Source organism: Oncorhynchus gorbuscha, linkage group LG09 (genome assembly GCF_021184085.1).
Source record: "Oncorhynchus gorbuscha isolate QuinsamMale2020 ecotype Even-year linkage group LG09, OgorEven_v1.0, whole genome shotgun sequence".
NCBI lineage: Eukaryota > Metazoa > Chordata > Actinopteri > Salmoniformes > Salmonidae > Oncorhynchus > Oncorhynchus gorbuscha.
Window position 1 is genome coordinate 67,401,197 of NC_060181.1, and position 18,062 is coordinate 67,419,258.

Consider the following 18,062-nt stretch of genomic DNA (forward strand, 5'->3'; position numbering starts at 1 on the left):
ATGTGCCTTAGGCATGCTGCAAGGAGGCATGATGTAAATGTGGCCAGGGAAATCATTTGCAATGTCCCTACTGTGAGAGGCCTAAGACAGCGCTACAGGGAGACAGGACAGACAGCTGATTGTCCTCACAGTGACAGACCACATGTAACAACACCTGCACAGGATCGGTACATTTGAACATCACACCTGTGGGACAGGTACAGGATGGCAACAACTGCCCGAGTTACACCAGGAACACAATCCCTCCATCAGTGCTCAGACTGTCCGCAATAGGCTGAGAGAGGCTGGACTGAGTGCTTGTAGGCCTGTTGTAAGGCAGGTCCTCACCAGACATCACTGGAAACGACGTCACCTATTGGCACAAACCCACCATCGCTGGACCAGGCAGGACTGGCAAAAAGTGCTCTTCACTGACGAGTCGCGGTTTTGTCTCACTAGGGGTGATGGTCGGATTCACGTTTATCGTCGAAGGAGTGAGCGTTACACTGAGGCTTGTACTCTGGAGTGGGATCAATTTGGAGGTGGAGGGCCCATCACAGTCTGGGGCAGTGTGTCACAGCATCACCGGACTGAGCTTGTTGTCAATTGCAGGCAATCTCAACGCTGTGCGTTACAGGGAAGACATCCTCCTCCCTCACGTGGCACCCTTCTTGCAGGCTCATCCTGACATGACCCTCCAGCATGACAATGCCACCAACCATACTGCTTGTTCTGTGCGTGATTTCCTAAAAGACAGGAATGTCAGTCTTCTGCCATGGCCAGCGAAGAGCCCAGATCTCAATCTCATTGAGCACGTCTGGGACCTGTTGGATCGGAGGGTGAGGGCTAGGGCCATTCCCCCCAGAAATATCTGGGAACTTGCAGGTTCCTTGGTGGAAGAGTGGGGTAACATCTCACAGCAAGAACTGTCAAATCTGGTGCAGTCCATGAGGAGGAGATTCATTGCAGTACTTAATGCAGCTGGTGGCCACACCAGATACTGACTATTACTTTTTATTTTGACCCCCACTTTGTTCAGGGACACATTATTCCATTTCTGTTAGTCACATATTTGTGGGACTTGTTCAGTTTGTCAAAACTTATGTACATACAAATATTTACCCATGTTAAGTTTGCTGAAAATAAATGCAGTTGACAGTGAGAGGAAGTTTCTTTTTTTAGTTTAGAAAATATAATAACATTAAGTATGAATAAAAACCACACAAGAACTATGATGAGAGTTGAAGAAATAAGAGAATGCAATTTTGTCATTTCACTTTGATGTGAATTAGGCTAAACTGTATCGCAGCCTGTGAGATAATCACAATTGTTTGCGTCCCCTCTCCCCTTCTCCTCAAAATACATTAGAGGAAAAGGTCAGAGGAGAGGGACCTCCAGCTTTCTCATTCAATGGGTTTTGAGAAGATATGAGAAGTATGCAATTGAGATTTATCCACTGACTCAGAGTAGCCTTTCATCAGTCTACCAAAGGTTTCAGAAAAATGTATGTCCGGTAGCTTGCAAGTAGATACTGAGAAATAATCAGTAGGCCTAATATTGTATGATTCATTCTACATTTATCCCCATCTTTTTTTCTTAACAATAGGTTAAATTCCATTGTAAAATGTCTTCATTCAGTTACAAATCTAACAGTCCTGTTTGAACCTCATATGCGGGTGCAAGTGTTGACCAGATTAAAAACTTTACTTCTGCCTCGGAGAGCGAGATCACCAAGTCCTCTGGGACGTCGGGGGCCGTTGTGCATGGCTCTGTGGTGTTTTTGTTGACACGTGCATAAAATGCATTGTCTTTTTCTGGTAGAGAGGCATTGTTGGATAGATCACGGCTAGATCCACCTTTTGTAATCTGTTATGGACTGTAGCCCATCGAAGCCGGTGTTCCACAAGGGTTCCACCTTGATCCTATATTGTCATTGTGCCTGTTTGATGGCTCTGCTGAGGTCGTAGTGAGAATTCTTGTTCGTGTCTTCAACCATAGCTTTGGAGTTGGCTGCGAAGCTCTGTGCTCTAGCTCTGTATGATATGCTCTATATGATATGCTCTATATGATATGCTCTATATGATATGCTCTGTATGATATGCTCTATATGATATGCTCTATATGACCACTTAAATGTGATCAGTGTGAAGAGCCTAACTTGAAGCATCTGCTGGAACAAAAACAATGTGTTGAACCATCAGACCTCATGTTGGACCACATAGCTGTCAGTTAGTGGAAGAACTGTTTGGAACACTTACTGTTCCAAAATTCAGAGACTGGCTTAAATGTCCATCCTGCCTCAACATGTGCATGTTGCTGAACTGACAAATTTTTCAAACTTTCTGTTACTCTCTCCCCTTTTCTCTCTCTCGCTCTCTTTCATCTCTCTCTTCAGGCCTCCAACCCCCTCTACAAGCAGCCCATCTCCAGCCACCCAATAGAGACAGACTTCATTATGTATGGCAAGTCTTACAACGGAGCAGCCCACTGACCACCTCCCCATGGGGGTGTTGGTGGTGCGGGGGCACGGCAGGACCGGTCCAAGTAGAGAACCAGGAGGGGTGGGAAATGATTAAATAAACTTAACCATCTATCTGATCTGCCAAGGACTTATGACAAACAGAAGTAAAAGTAGTAGTCTGGATTGTTTCTGGGGACTGTGGCCTTTTTTTTCTCTCTGACTGAGGAGAAACAAAGTGACCAACTACCATGAAGTAATGAGATGTGACTTAAAGCTCTAGGCTGCTCTGTATGGTTTACTGATGTCAGTAGAATACAGCCCAGAGGACAAGCAACAACATTCTCCTGGTCTGGAAATTGTTTAGAAGACAGAGACAATAATCTGTGCTCCTCTGAGTCATCTCTCTAGCTAACAAGCGGATGTTATATAAGCAGACTGAACTATGTAGACAGAACAATGAAACCCTATCTGTCACTGACAATTTGTGTTAAATTGCCAACTTCACATCACAAACCAGGGTTTCCCTAACTCTGTCCTCACGACCCCAAAGGGTGCACATTTTGTTTTTTTTGTCCTAGCACTACTCAGCTGATTCAAATAATCAACTAATTATCTAGCTTTGATCATTTGAATCAGCTGTGTAGTGTTAAGGAAATACTAAATGTGTTCCACTTGGGGTTCCGAGGACCGAATTTGGGAAACGCTGTCATAAACCATAACATCTCCTTCACATAAACAGCAATACACATTGTACAGACAGCCAAGGCATCGACTTATATTTGTATGTATATATTTTTTTTACTCTTAAAAATGCCTATCCTGACACTCACTATGCATCCTCCTTCATAACAAATGGAAATATGAATTAATGTACATCAGCAGGAGATTTTCAGGTTTATGAGATAATAACATCACATTTTTTTGTGGACTTTGGCGTCATGGTACTAACATTAAAAGAACAATAGTTTTCTTACCCTTGTTTCACACAATTTATTATATTATTAGGAGAGGCTCAAAGTGACTAGGAATCTCCATCTATTCTCATTGTGTTTCTATTATTGTTGTTACACTATATATGTACTTCTTTCTCTAGTCTAGATCTATTGTTTGTGCTGTGTCAGCACCTATTGTCATTGCCAAACAAATAGATCCATTTGGATACAGCACAAACGGATCTGGGACCAGGCTACTATTCAGTATGACTGCAATAACCCTGCTCTCTGTCATGGCTACATTACTTGCACTGTGAGTGTGGGTGGGCGGAGAGACAGGGAACGTCTCTAAGCTGTGTTGACATGGGACATAACTCTCTCCCTCACCCATTCCAACAGGAAGAAGCAGGCTAAAACATATCACTGGAGTTATGAAAGGGCTACAGTATGAGATGGGAGGGAATACTTCTCATTAAATGTGTTCCATGGCCTTTTTTTGTGATGGTGAGCTAGGCTTGAGAGAGTGCAAGAGAGAGCGGGAGACGATGGACGAAAAAAGTGTGCGCACTAACTTTTATGGATGTGTGTGTGCCAAACGCAATAAGAATCATATAAAAACAATCTGCTTACTTGTGTGTCTTGGCACCATGTGAGGAAATGCATGAGCCTAGACCATTCCTGTACAGCATTGATAATTCACCATTAGAAACCAATAGATTTACAACACTACTGTGTGTACATGTCATTCTGCACACAGAGTAGGTATTCACGAAACAGCAATAAATGGATGACTTAAAAGCAAATATATCCCATTTATTTGACTTTTACTCCCATGGTGATCCTCTTGCAATTTTTCCCCCACTTTGTCTAGACTCCTCAACCTTTTATTTGTTTTACCTATGCATAGTTTCACCTGTTTCACCAATAAACTATACTTCCTAGCAGCAGCACATTTCCAAATAACAAAAATAAACAGCCAGTGTTGGAGGGTGACTGAAGGTTAAGAGAGACATGAATGAAATGGAGTGTTGGAGGGTGACAATGTTAAGAGAGACATGAATGAATTGGGGGTCTGTCTTTGGCTTAGACCTCAGGTGCCAGGGAAGATGTGCATGTGCTCAAACGCATCTGTTCTCACTCTCAACCAATAAGCAACAGTCTACTGCCCTCATACAGAAACACAGAGTAAAGGTGGTCTTGTCTCCCTTTACACCTTGGTTTCTGCTGTCGCCCATGACAACCCTCACCATGTGCTTCTCTCCCTAGCTAACCCAGATTTGTATTTTAGCTGCTAAATTAGTTGCATAAATTCAGCATTTTTTTCAGAGATGAAATGAACTGCAAATAAGACTCATAGAAGCACTAACAACCCAAAGTAATCTCAATAAACACTTGGAATATGTGTACACCCTATTTGTTATTCAGTTTTCTGAGAACTTGATGGTTCACATGAGCTGGAGAATGTATTCTATTTCCCTGCTAACTTCATAATTTGGAATATCCCAAGTATACAGGGAAGGGGGTGGAACTAACGCTGGGATATGGAACATGTCTATGGGACTGGAGGGGCTGTTATTTCAGCCTGAAGTGAGGTCATAAATCCCCCCCCCGGTGGGGGCCTCATCCCCTGCGAGGCAGGGCCCAGCCTCAGTCCAGGTTTCAGCTGTAGGGAAAAAGTAGGTTAGCGTGTTCGTTTATTATCTCTCAGGGACACAGGGCGCAGTTAAAATGGAAGCTATAAGGACTTCCAGTACGGTAAGTGCACTTGTTTGTTGAACAGTAAAGGAAATAATGCCGAAGGCTTCCGAAAGATCAGGCCCAATCAGCAGGTAGTCTCTGTGGACTGGAAATCTAGCCTCATTAACACAATCAATACTTTCATTAAGCACAATCGAGCTGGCCCCGGAGTGTGATGTAGACTGGCTGTGGGTCTGGAGGGGTATAATGAGGGGCAATGAATGGGTGGTTGAAAAGAGAAGTCAATGGTAATAGGACCAATACGTCAGCGACTCCTGATAGATGCCATTCACTCCTCAGTGCACATGATTGGGAAATGCATGCTGGATAAGATGTGGGATGTAAACGGCACTCGGAGGGGTTGAGTCGATTTGGAGTTACATAATTGAAATGTATTTTCCAATGTTATTGTGAGCAGGGAGGGAGCTCCTACAATAGTGTAGATAAGCTTGGAAATCTGTGTGTTGTGTGTGTGTGTGTGTTGTGTGTGTGTGTGTGTGTGTGTGTGTGTGTGTGTGTGTGTGTGTGTGTGTGTGTGTGTGTGTGTGTGTGTGTGTGTGTATTTTGGAAGAGGGTAGCAGACTAATGATGTGAAAGTGTGTCTTCCATGCACCCATTTCCTTACCTCTCATCACACTTTGACAAACCTGAAACTTCTTCCATTGGTCAGCTGACCTTCTCCCATGTTTCTATTCTTTATTCACACATGTCCCGCTTTCGTTTTTCTTTCTCTGCTGTCTGTATTGCTCCCTTTCCTCTTTCTCATGTTTTCGCTCTCTTTAGACTACACATCCTCTTTCCAGCTTCCCACTCTTCGTCTTGTTCCTCTTCTTCACTTCCCGTCTCACCTCAGATGTGTCAAGATGACCCAGTACCATCTCTAATCCTTACAGCCTGAGGGAGAGCACTGATCGCAAGAAACACTGGATGCCAAAACGACAACTCGCAGCACAAGCTATCTACCATCTGGATGTGTATGCTGTTTTCATTGCTGTTGCTAACTGCACTAACAGCATGGGGCCCTGACCACGTGATGCATCAGTTTGGTTGGGGCCAGACAAACTGCACTCCATGATTGTCAATAACTGACACGACTGGAATTAGAGGAATGTTAAATAAGCTTCTCAAAAGCAAGACACTAACTACCATTTTATTCCTCGGGAGGAAATTCCACATAACAACAACTCTAACTCAACTGTCTGTCATAATGTATAAGAGCGTCTGCTAAATGACTTAAATGTAATGTAAATGTAATAATGTATCTCATCAAAAAAGGGGAAAGCACATACAAAGTCAACTCTCTCCCATTCTAACACCGTTTTAATGTATCCAGTCAGTGCTTCTAACATCAGGACTTAAGAAATTCAGATTGGCCCCTAAGACCCTCACAAACTTTTACAGATTTACAATTGAGAGCATCCTGTCGGGCTGTATCACCGCCTGGTACGGCAACTGCACTGGCTGCAAGTGCAGGTCTTTCCAGAGGGTGGTGCGGTCTGCCCAACGCATCACCGGGGGTACACTGCCTGCCCTCCAGGACATCTACAGCACCCGATGTCACAGGAAGGCCAAAAAGAACATCAAGGACATTAACCACCCGAGCCATGGCTCTTTAACCCAACTACCATCCAGAAGGCGAGGTCAATACAAGTGCATCAGCTTCTATCTCAAGGCCATCGGAATGTTAAATAGCCATCACTAGCCGACTACCACCCAGTTACTCATTCCTGCACCTTAGAGCCTGCTGCCCTATGTACATAGACATGGAATCACTGGTCACTTTAATAATGTTTACATACTGTTTTACTCATTTCATATGTATATACTCTATTCTACTGAATTTTGGTCAATGCCACTCTGACATTGCTCATCCTAATATTTATATATTTCTTAATTACATTCTTTTACTTTTAGATTTGTGTGTATTGTTGTGAGTTGTTAGATACTACTGCACTGTTGGAGCTAGTAACACAAGCATTTTGCTACACCCGCAATAACATCTGCTAAATATGTGTATGTGACCAATCAATTTGATTTGATTTGTACTAGAGTGGAACAATGAAATAACTCAGTGGAACTGGCTGAGGCCCAGAGTTCAGTTTAAGCGGTGTAGAGAATGATGAAGATGAACACTTCACAGTAAAGCTTATCCACTATAGAACTTCATACTGTAGTATAGAAACAAAACAAAAAAGGGATATATTTGAGGGTTTTATGTTGACGTTTCAGCAGCACAAAGGCCTTTCTCTAGACCCGTCACAATGAACAATTATGTGACACATTGTAAACAGTGTCAGACCCCCCCCCATGAAGTCAAACTAAGCTACTGTAATAATATAATTAAGCCAAATTATTTACCCATTCTCCTGGAATTAAACATTGACAGGGTCATGCAACTGTTGCAGCATGCAAAGCTAGCTTTCTCTCTTCTTCACAGCTTTGGAGGGTCCAGGGGGAAAAGGTTCTGCAGTAAGAAGTGTTGTTCAGTAGGGATTAGCGTCTCTTTGTGATGTAAATACTCTGTAAACTATGGCCTAGTTCCCATGTCCGTACCAAAGACCATACAGGGACCAGGAGGTTTTAACATGCATGCAGGCAGTCTGTGCCAATCATCACCGGGCTCCTGTCCCCACCAATGGCATCCACACGCTTCCATGCGTATCCCGCTGTGCTCCCATGCCCAGGCCCATCATGCCAACTATGATGTAGTGTTAAACAAAGCATGTAGCAAATATTCATCACAAAGGCCCCGTGAGCCATAACAAGCACAATATTTTACCAGAACGTCATGCTTTTGTGAATTTGAATTGTCCCCCTGGTTGTGAATGCTTGGTTTGTCTGCCTGCATCATTCCAGATATGAGCGATAAATCACATTAATTACATCTACCTTCATAGATGTTGACACACATGCACGCAGATACACCCAAATACACACACACACACAATCAAACAGGTCCAGTTAAACTAACACAGCGGTAACATAACCTTTGACCCGAGTTAGGTAGCATTATCCTGACCATGTGTGTCTTAGTTCATATCAGATTCACTTATATATCCTCGGAGTGAAATGACAGGTGTAGATCGACCTAACAGATATGATAAAGAATAGATGTAAAAAATATCCATGCAAAAACCATGCCGTAGCCCTCTACAGTGAGCCAGGCAGATGTGTTATCATGTGGCTCCACATGCTGGACTTTACAGTACATGACATCTCTGGAGTAAACTAATGGCTAATGACTGACTCCCCACACTCTAATATAAAGTGTATTTTGTTGCCATCTACTGGATGGAGTGAAGTAGTAGTAAGTGCTTGATACTTTTGTTCATTTAGTAGTCTAAACCAGGGGAGGAGTTCTACTCAACTGTGGGCTGGTCTCACAGACAGGGTTTAGTTTAAGCCAGGAGTAGGCCTTAATGTGTACTATTTAAACTAGGACATTTAAGTAGCTTTCATGAACTTGGCTTAGTTCGTCAGAGACTATGGATTCCTCGAGTAAGGTAAGTAAACCTAAATGAGAACACCTGGGTTAAGCCTGATTACGTTAAGTATGAGCACAAACACCATTACTGATGTGAATCTTGAGACAATGGCAGAGGCAAATAATTATTTGAAAAAACTTTAGTGAGAATGAAAAAACGCTACTAAAGCAGAAAAATAGTGGTTGGGCTGCAATTTGTAGTGAATTCAATGCAGATAAATGTAAACACAAGAAGAGTACAGCAACTTCAGGTGAGATCTTCATTATTATCAATATTTCACATTTCTCATCACTTATATTGAATGATATCTGCCTTTTATAGACTCTGGAAGAATCTTAAACTGGCTTTAAAAAAGAGAGAATGCAGAGATCAGAAGAGAGCGATTTACTACCGGTTGGCTGATCACCAAAAAAAGACAAGACTGATGAATTGAGTGATTTAGCTGTCTGGAGTAAAAGGGCACCAGCAACCTCTGGATGGTATACCAGATGATGACCAACCTCTGGATGGTATACCAGATGATGACCATTTGGGCAGTCCAGATGAAGAACTGAGCACAAATGGTACATATACCAAAGAAAGTAAATTGGTTACTTCCTTTGGTAAATATATTCCATTGTCTGTCAATCTTTATTCTTATTTCATTCTAAGGATCATATGAGTTTATCTGTGCTTCTAATGGTGTTCTTTTTCCAGAGGAAGGGAATCTGAACAGGTTGGAAGAGCCATTGCACAGTGAGTGTGTACCCTCCATCTGCGATAGCATCCCTGAGAGAAGATGCCTCCACCACCTTTCAGCAGAGAACAAAAAAGATGACCATGCATGAGAAGTTAGCCAGAGAATTTCATGAGTGTTAAGGATACAAGTATCCTGTGTGTATCCTGTGTGTGTGTGTGTTTTCTTTTCTCTCCCTCTCCCCTCAAAGGTGAAAATCATCACTCCCAAATCAGTCATCAATCAGAAGACACACCTCCTCCTGTTTCCTACCCAATCACAGTTCCTTTCCCTTGGTTTAAAAACCCTGTCAGTAATTTGCTCTTGAGCTCAATCTCTCTATAAATGCCATGGCTTTAGGTCTCTGTGTTTCACGCTCTCTTTGTGTATTGACTTCTCTTTTGTTTGAGCACCTCCATAGCACTTTCATCACCTGTGAGTATAGTTTTGGTTATGGTGTTTGTTTGTTTGCTGGTTTGGGAAACCAAGACAAGTCGCCCATGGGCATACGCTACCCGTAGGTAGACTTTGTTAAATACACTAGTTAGAACTGAGCGGACCACCCACTGTATTTTTGGTTAGTTAGTTGGCTGTTGTTAAAGTAGGCTAGTCTAGCTTAGGGGTGTTTTTGAATACTTATTGTTTCTTTCCTTGGGTCCAGCTCAGCCCCTTTTCCTGCCCCCCCCCCCCCCCATTACCGTGTGTTTATTAATAAACCCTGAGTTTGACGGTAGATTTCAGTAGTCGTGGTTATTTCGTTCTCACTTTTACTTTGTCACAATTATAATTTGCATGAGTTATGTTACGGGTCTCATTACCATCCTCCCCTAGACTGTCGGGCCAAGATGGATTCGTAACAATGAGCATAAAATGAAATAGCTGAAGGAAGAACATGAAAATAAGCTTTATACAGGTTGAATTGGATATGAAGTCGGAAGAGAGCAGTGTGATCCAAAAAAGATACAGTAATAAGACAATTGTGATTACCAGCCATGGTGAACAATATATGTAAAAAATAAATGTTTTGTCATTTGGATATTCATGAGTGAGTATTTTAATCACAAACTATATTTTAAACCAGCTTTGATTTAGTCACTCAATTTTGCTGCACACTTTGAATTTTGTACAGAACCAACATTATCAAAGCAAAATTAAGCCATAATGAATACATTCCATATTTAATACATTCCATATTTAAATGTATCTCATCTAGTTGAAGTGCTACAATGTGAAAGCAACTCTGAGTGCAAGTCCTCGTTGGTCATTGTCTGCCTCAGCCATGGGCACATCTGCTTGATCCTGATCTTCCATTGGAGGACGGCAATGCCGCTTCAGGTAGTTGTGCAGCACTGATGTAGCAATGATCACCTTGTAGCATCTTCTTGGCTTGAAATAACGTGTATTGCGTAAATATTGGAATCTATTTTTCCATACTCCAAACAGGCTCAACCATCCCTCTTGTGCGGATATGAGCTGTGTTGTGTCTTAGCTGCTCAGCTGTTGTGGGATTTATGTATGGAGTGAATAAAAAGTTACTTTGACCATATCCTCTATCACCAAGTAGTAGTCCACTATGTTGTCCTCTTTGAAACTGAGCACACAATGAAGAGGTGAGAAAAATGCTTGAATCGTGAGTTGCACCTCTCCAACGGGCAACAATGTATGAAAACTCTAAATTAGGAGTGCATACACCCTGAACATTGATGGAAAACCCGTTCTTATGGTTCCTGTAGACTCCAACATCAGGAGTTGGACACTTGATGGGAACATGACATCCATCTATACAGCCAATCACTCCTGGGAAGTGCCCATATTCATAGAATTGCACTCTATAGTTGGCTTGGCCAGCATCAGCATCAGGAAACTTGATGTTAAGACTCCTCACTTCACAAATGGCCCTGCAGACTTTGAGCTACTCTACACACAGTTGCTTCACTGGCACCACACAAATCACCAGTTTCACAATGAAAGATTCCAGATTCCAAAATCCTCAGTGATCTGAACTTGGAGAGAATTGGGTCTCTTTGAGACAGAGAGGAAAGTCCAGGCTTAAGCAAAGATATTATCTCCAATGCATTTTCTTTGTACATATGAAAGTGGTCTCAAAAGTAATTTAATGGATTACTCCTATCCACAGGTACTTGTGTGGCTGGCCTCTGTAGTGCATGTTGGTCTTCATTTAGTTATTCCATGCGCCCTCATAAACCATTGTAAGCAGAAGTTAAACCTCCCTCTTTGAAATTTTCATTATAGCTTCAATTTATTTCTAGAGTAGCTCTAATGCTCCCTCTTGCAATCTGTGTTTAGTCCAGAATAGGCTAAATCTACAACTATTTTAAGATAAGTCTGTGCAAGTCGCTTTTAGTTAAGACAGCACAAACAGGCATTTTAGTCTGGGTCTAGGCTTATGCCTTGCTGTGAAACCGGCCCAATATGGAATTGTTTTAAGGTAATACCAAGGATTATTTAACTATTTGATTAGTAATTTTAAGACTCCTTGAAGTATCAAAGAAAAAAATGATTTGATGAACATTGTATTTTGGCTTTACCACTATTAGACTATTATAAATGCATTGAATAACATATAATAAATAAAAAAGGAAGTTTGTACTGAGGTGACTGTCCTATATATCTGAAAGAAAGATCAGGAAACATTAACATTAACATCATTAACAGTATTTAACCCCTTATTTTTGCCACTTAACAGTCTCCATATATACTTCCAAACTTTTTTTCAACTGGTACCTGGGGACCTTCAGACTTGTGAGGTCTGTGGTCGTCCCAGAGCAAAACAACCAACATGTACACTACCGTTCAAAAGTTTGGGGTCACTTAGATATGTCATTGTTTTTAAAAGAAAAGCAAATTTTTTGTCCATTTAAATAACATCATATTACTCCAGTGCCCAGGCTCTGTCGCAGCCGGCCGAGACCGGGAGGTCCGTGGGATGACGCACAATTGGCCTAGCGTCTTCCGGTAGGGATATCCTTGTCTCATCGCGCACCAGCGACTCCTGTGGCTGGATGCGCGCTGTGTTAAGAAGCAGTGCGGCTTGGTTGGGTTGTGTTTTGGAGGACGCATGGCTTTTGACCTTCGTCTCTCCCAAGCCCGCACGGGAGTTGTAGGGATGAGACAAGATAGTAATTACAAACAATTGTATACCACGGAATTGGGGAGAAAAAGGGGGTAAAAATAACATCAAACTGATCAGAAATACAGTGTAGACATTGTTAATGTTGTAAATGACTATTGTAGCTGGAAACGACTGATTTGTAATGGAATATCTACATAGGCGTACAGAGGCCCATTATCAGCAACCATCACTCCTGTGTTCCAATGGCACGTTGTGTTAGCTAATCCAAGTTTATCATTTTAAAAAGGCTAATTGATAATCAGAAAACCCTTTTGTAATTATGTTTGCACAACTGATTAAAGAAGCAATAAAACTGGCCTTCGTTAGACTAGTTGAGTTTCTGGAGCATCAGCATTTGTGGGTTTGATTACAGGCTCAAAATGGTCAGAAACAAAGGACTTTCTTCTGAAACTCATCAGGCTTCTGAGAAATGAAGGCTATTCCATGTGAGAAATTGCCAAGAAACTGAAGATCTCGTACAACACTGTGTACTACTCTCTTCACAGAACAGCGCAAACTGGCCCTAACCAGAATAGAAAGAGTGGGAGGCCCCAGTGCACAACTGAGCAAGAGGACAAGTACATTAGAGTGTTTAGTTTGACAAACAGATGCCTCACAAGTCCCGAACTGGCAGCTTCATTAAATAGTACCTGCAAAACACCAGTCTCAATGTCAACATTAAAGAGGCCATTCCAGGATGCTGGCCTTCTAGGCAATTTGATGTTATTTTAGAGTATTTACTTAAGGTCTTCATAGCAAAATAACGCAAGGGCACACGAGAACACTAAATAAATCATGAGACCTGAGCAACTGGCCCAGTCCACAGAGGAATCTAAATAGTCATCCCCCCCTCCACCCCCGCCCTCAAGGAACGGCTCCCGATGGTCCACCAGGGGTAGTTGAACGTCGACGGAAGTCCCGAATGAGTCCGGGGTCCACAATGTGCCAGGCCGGAACCCAAGAAGGTTCCTCAGGCCTGTAATCTTCCCAGTCCACGAGATACTGTGTCACCGGAACTGATGACTGGAGAGGTTACGTCGCACAATGTAGGCTGGCTGTCCTGCAATCATGCAAGACAGAGGTGGAGGCCGAGTGGCCGGAACCAGAGGACTGAACACCACAGGCTTGAGTCTGGAGATGTGGAATTTGAGATGAACCCTCATGGACCAGGGAAGATGAAGGCGATAGGCCACTGGATTAAAGCACTGTAGAACTTTGAATAGCCCAACGTACAGGGGAACCAACTTCCTAGATTCCAGAGGCAGATAGAGGCAGATCCCTAGTAGACAACCAGACCATCTGGCCTGGACGCAGGAGGGGACTCAGTGGCGATGACGGTTGGCCTGTCGTTGAACCCAAGCTGAGGACCTCAGGAGCGCTGACCGAGCCCTCTTCCAGGTCCAGCGGCAATGAGAGATGAGGCGTTGAAGTGATGGTTCCGTCCACTCAATCTCCTGATCTGGAAACAGGGGGGGCTGGTAACCGTACAACACCTGGAATGGTGACAAGCCAGTGGAGGAACACTGGAAAGTTGTGTGTATACTCCACCCAGGGAAGGTGCTGACTCCAAGTGGCGGGGTTGGCGGACACACAGCATCGTAAAGGCGGTCTCCATATCCTGGTTCACCCACTCAGTTTGACCATTGGACAGAGAGTGATAACCTGAGGACAGACTGGCTGTTGACCCCAGAAGAGTACAGAATGCCCTCCAAAATCTGGAGGCAAACTGGGGGCCCCGGTCAGAGACTATATCCAGAGGAAGTCCGTGAAGGCGGAAAACATGCTGAATGACTAGCTGAGCAGTCTCACAGGCAGATGGAATCTTGGGCAGCAGAATGAAATGTACCGCCTTGGAAAATAGGTCCACAATGACCAGAATTACCGTGAGTCCCTCTGTGGATGGAAGGCCCATGATGAAATCCATAGAGATGGGACCAGGGTTGAGAAGGTGTTGGCAGTGGATGAAGAAGCCCCAGAGGTTGCTGACAAGGAGTCTTGTTCCAGGCACATGTCGGACAGGCAGCCACAAAGGTCAGAGTGTCCGCCTCCGCCGAGGGCAACCAAAACCACCTCCTCAAAAACTCTAGCGTTCACCCGCCTCCAGGGTGTGAGGTGAGACGCAATGAGTGATACCACTGAAGTACCTTGGACTGTGCCCCAAGAGGAACCAGAAGTATGTTAGTTGGACAGCCGTCTGGAACTGCCTCCCTACCTTGCGCCTCCCTCATTGCAGTCTCTATACCCCAGGACACCGGCCCGAGAATGAGCGACCTGGGGATGATGGGTTCAAGCGGGTGATCCTCACTGAAGCTGGGGAACTGGCGAGAAAGGGCATCCGGATTCACGTTCTTAGACCCCGGACGGTAAGATAACGTGAATCTGAACCAAGTGAAGAAGAGAGCCCAGTGAGCCTTTCGGGGGTTGAGGCGTTTAGCCTCCTGGATGTAGGCCAGGTTCTTGTGGTCAGACCAAATCATAAAGGGATGTTCCGAGCCCTCCAACCAGTGCCGCCACTCCACCTAAGCCAGTTTGACCACAATAAGTTCCTGATTGCCAACATCATAATTCCTCTCCACTGGAGTGAGACGCCTGGAGAAGAAGGCACAGGGATGAAGCTTTTGGTCTTTCGCCGAGCGCTGAGACAGAACCACCCCTAAGCCAACGTCAGAGGCATCCACCTCTACCACGAAGGGAAGAGAAGGATCCGCATGAACGAGAATGGGTGCAGAAGAAAATCGACGTTTCAGATCCTGGAACGTCTTCTCAGCATCAGTGGTCCAGCATACATGCCCAGCCGAGCCCTTGGTGAGTGTTGTCAATGGCGCCGCCACAGCACTAAAGTTTCTCACAAATCTCCGGTAGAAATGAGCAAAACCCCAAAAACGCTGAACTTGCTTGACCGTGCTGGGTCGCGACCAGTTGACCACCGCTCCTACCTTTTGGGAGTCCATCAGTACACAGTCCTGAGATACGATGTACCCCAGGAAGGAGATCTGAGGGACGTGAAACACACTTTTCGAGCTTCACAAACAAGTGATGAGCAAAGGAGTCTTTGAAGAACCTGGCAGACATGTTGGACATGGACTTGGAGAAGATGAGGATGTCATCCAGGTACACAAACACAAACTGGTGAAGGAAGTCACACATCACATCATTAATCAGGGCCTGGAAAAACAGCTGGAGCATTAGTAAGTCCAAACGGCATGACCCAGTACTCGTAATGTCCATTATGAGTGTTGAAGCTGTCTTCCACTCGTCTCCCTGTCTGATGCGCACCAGATTGTACGCGTTCCCTAATCCAATTTATAGAGAACCGTAGCTCCCTGGAGTCTCTCAAAATCTGATGACATAAGAGGAAGGGGGGTAACGGTTCTTGATGGTAATGTTATTTAAACCCCGGTAATCGATACCCACTCCTGCAGGTGAAGTGGGCGGCCGCTGAAAATCAGCCGCCACTCCTCCTCAGTATAACTGTTCATGGTTGCAGTCTCTGGACCTGAGAGAGAATACAGCCCTCCTCTCAGAGTGGTACCGAACAGGAGGTTGATGGCCCAATTGTAGGGCCTGTGAGGAGATAGTTTGCTGAAGACCTGACCCCAATCCCAGTAATCCCGAGGTATGCGGGAAAGGTCAGGCTTGTCATTCCCAGCCAGAGGAACAGGAGGATTGGAAGTCTCCAGATGAGCAGGTCCTCAGGAGACTGTATCTGACTCTCCAGAGCGGAAGGTCTGGTGCCTCCAAATTGCATCGGTTCCTCTGAAGGATATGAAGAACCCTGACAGGGTACAGGACAAGCAGGCCCAGCATACGGCAGTGGAACAAATGAAGAATCGACCCCCTCAGTGAGGCCCAAAACACTGGAACCAACTCGGAACCCCTTGAATCCGGTTGTCAACCCAGATGGCCAGAATGGTAAGCTCCTCCAGAGTGTCAGGGTTGTCCCGGGAAGCCAGTTCGTACTTGAGGGCCTCGCGGAGTCCGTTCAGAAAGACTGATTGAAGTGCCTCTATATTCCAACCACTCTCAGCAACGAGCGTCCGAAAGTCAACAGCGTAATCAGCTATGTTCCGGCTGTACTGCCGAAGCACAATGAGTCTTTGAGCAGCATTCCTGCCACTGATGGGGTGATCAAAATCCTCATCTCATGGGTGAAGCTTTGCCAATTGAAACAAATGTCTGATTGCTGCTTGGATAATAGAAGTAACCAAAGGCAGCTCTCCAGTGGCAACCTCAAGTTGCACACTCAAGGGAGAACCTGACCTGTGACAGATCAGTTTATTGACTTCAGACCCAAGACGCTTGTGGGGGTTGTAGAGCAAAACGTAGAGCAATAGAATGTGTAGGCCAAACCATTCGGACACTACAGACTATTTTATGACAAATTTTCGGGATCTCTTCACAGCTCTAGCTCTGTCACCTTTCACCGCAGATGCAGAGGTACGATATAGTTTTGTCATACTTTCCAGGTCTATGCCCAAACAATTCAAACTTCTAATTTTAAAAATGAATCTCTCCAGAAATAAGACTCTCACTGTTGCCGCCTGCTACCGACCCCCCTCAGCTCCCAGCTGTGCCCTGGACACCATTTGTGAATTGATCGCCCCCCATCTAGCTTCAGAGTTTGATCTGTTAGGTGACCTAAACTGGGATATGCTTAACACCCCAGGCAGGCCTACAATCTAAGCTAGATTCCCTCATTCTCACACAAATCATCAAGGAACCCACCAGGTACAACCCTAAATCCGTAAACAATGGCACCCTAATTGACATTATCCTGACCAACTTGCCCTCCAAATACACCTCTGCTTTCTTCAATCAGGATCGCAGCGATCACTGCCTCATTGCCTGTATCCGCTACAGGTCCGCGGTCAAATGACCACCCCTCATCACTGTCAAACGCTCCCTAAAACACTTCTGTGAGCAGGCCTTTCTAATCAACCTGGCCCGGGTATCCTGGAAGGATATTGACCTCATCCCTTCAGTTGATGATGCCTGGTCATTCTTTAAAAGTAACTTCCTCACCATCTCAGACAAGCATGCTCCGTTCAAAAAATGCAGAACTAAGAACAGATATAGCCCTTGGTTCACTCCACTCCAGACCTGACTGCACTCGACCAGCACAAAAACATCCTGTGGCGGACTGCAATAGCATCGAATAGTCCCCGCGATATACAACAATTCAGGAACAAGTCAGGAACCAATACATGCAGTCAGTCAGGAAAGCAAAGGCCAGCTTCTTCAAGCAGAAATTTGCATCCTGTAGCTCTAACTCCAAAAAGTTCTGGGACACTGTAAAGTCCATGCAGAACAAGAGCACATCCTCCCAGCTGCCCACTGCACTGAGGCTAGGTAACACGGTCACCAACGATAAATCAGTGATAATCGAAAACTTCAACAAGCATTTCTCAACGGCTGGCCATGCCTTCCTCCTGGTTACTCCAATCTCGGCCAACAGCCCCCCCCCCGCAGCTCCTCGCCCAAGCCTCCCCAGCTTCTCCTTTACCCAAATCCAGATAGCAGATGTTCTGAAAGAGCTGCAAAACCTGGACCCATACAAATCAGCTGGGCTTGACAGTCTGGACCCTAAATTTCTAAAACTATCCGCGCCATTGTCACAACC

At 44.5% G+C, this 18,062-nt stretch overlaps 1 protein-coding gene across 1 annotated transcript in view; it reads left to right on the plus strand.

Moving 5' to 3' along the window:
* itgb5 (integrin, beta 5) overlaps positions 1-3,413 on the plus strand; it is an 87,254-nt gene extending 83,841 nt beyond the window's left edge. Inside the window, exon 15 of the mRNA XM_046363186.1 lies at positions 2,375-3,413. Within this exon, the coding sequence (XP_046219142.1) occupies positions 2,375-2,470 (96 nt within the window). The 3' untranslated portion in view covers positions 2,471-3,413. The remainder of the gene's footprint in view (positions 1-2,374) is intronic.
* The last annotated feature ends 14,649 nt before the right edge of the window (positions 3,414-18,062 follow it).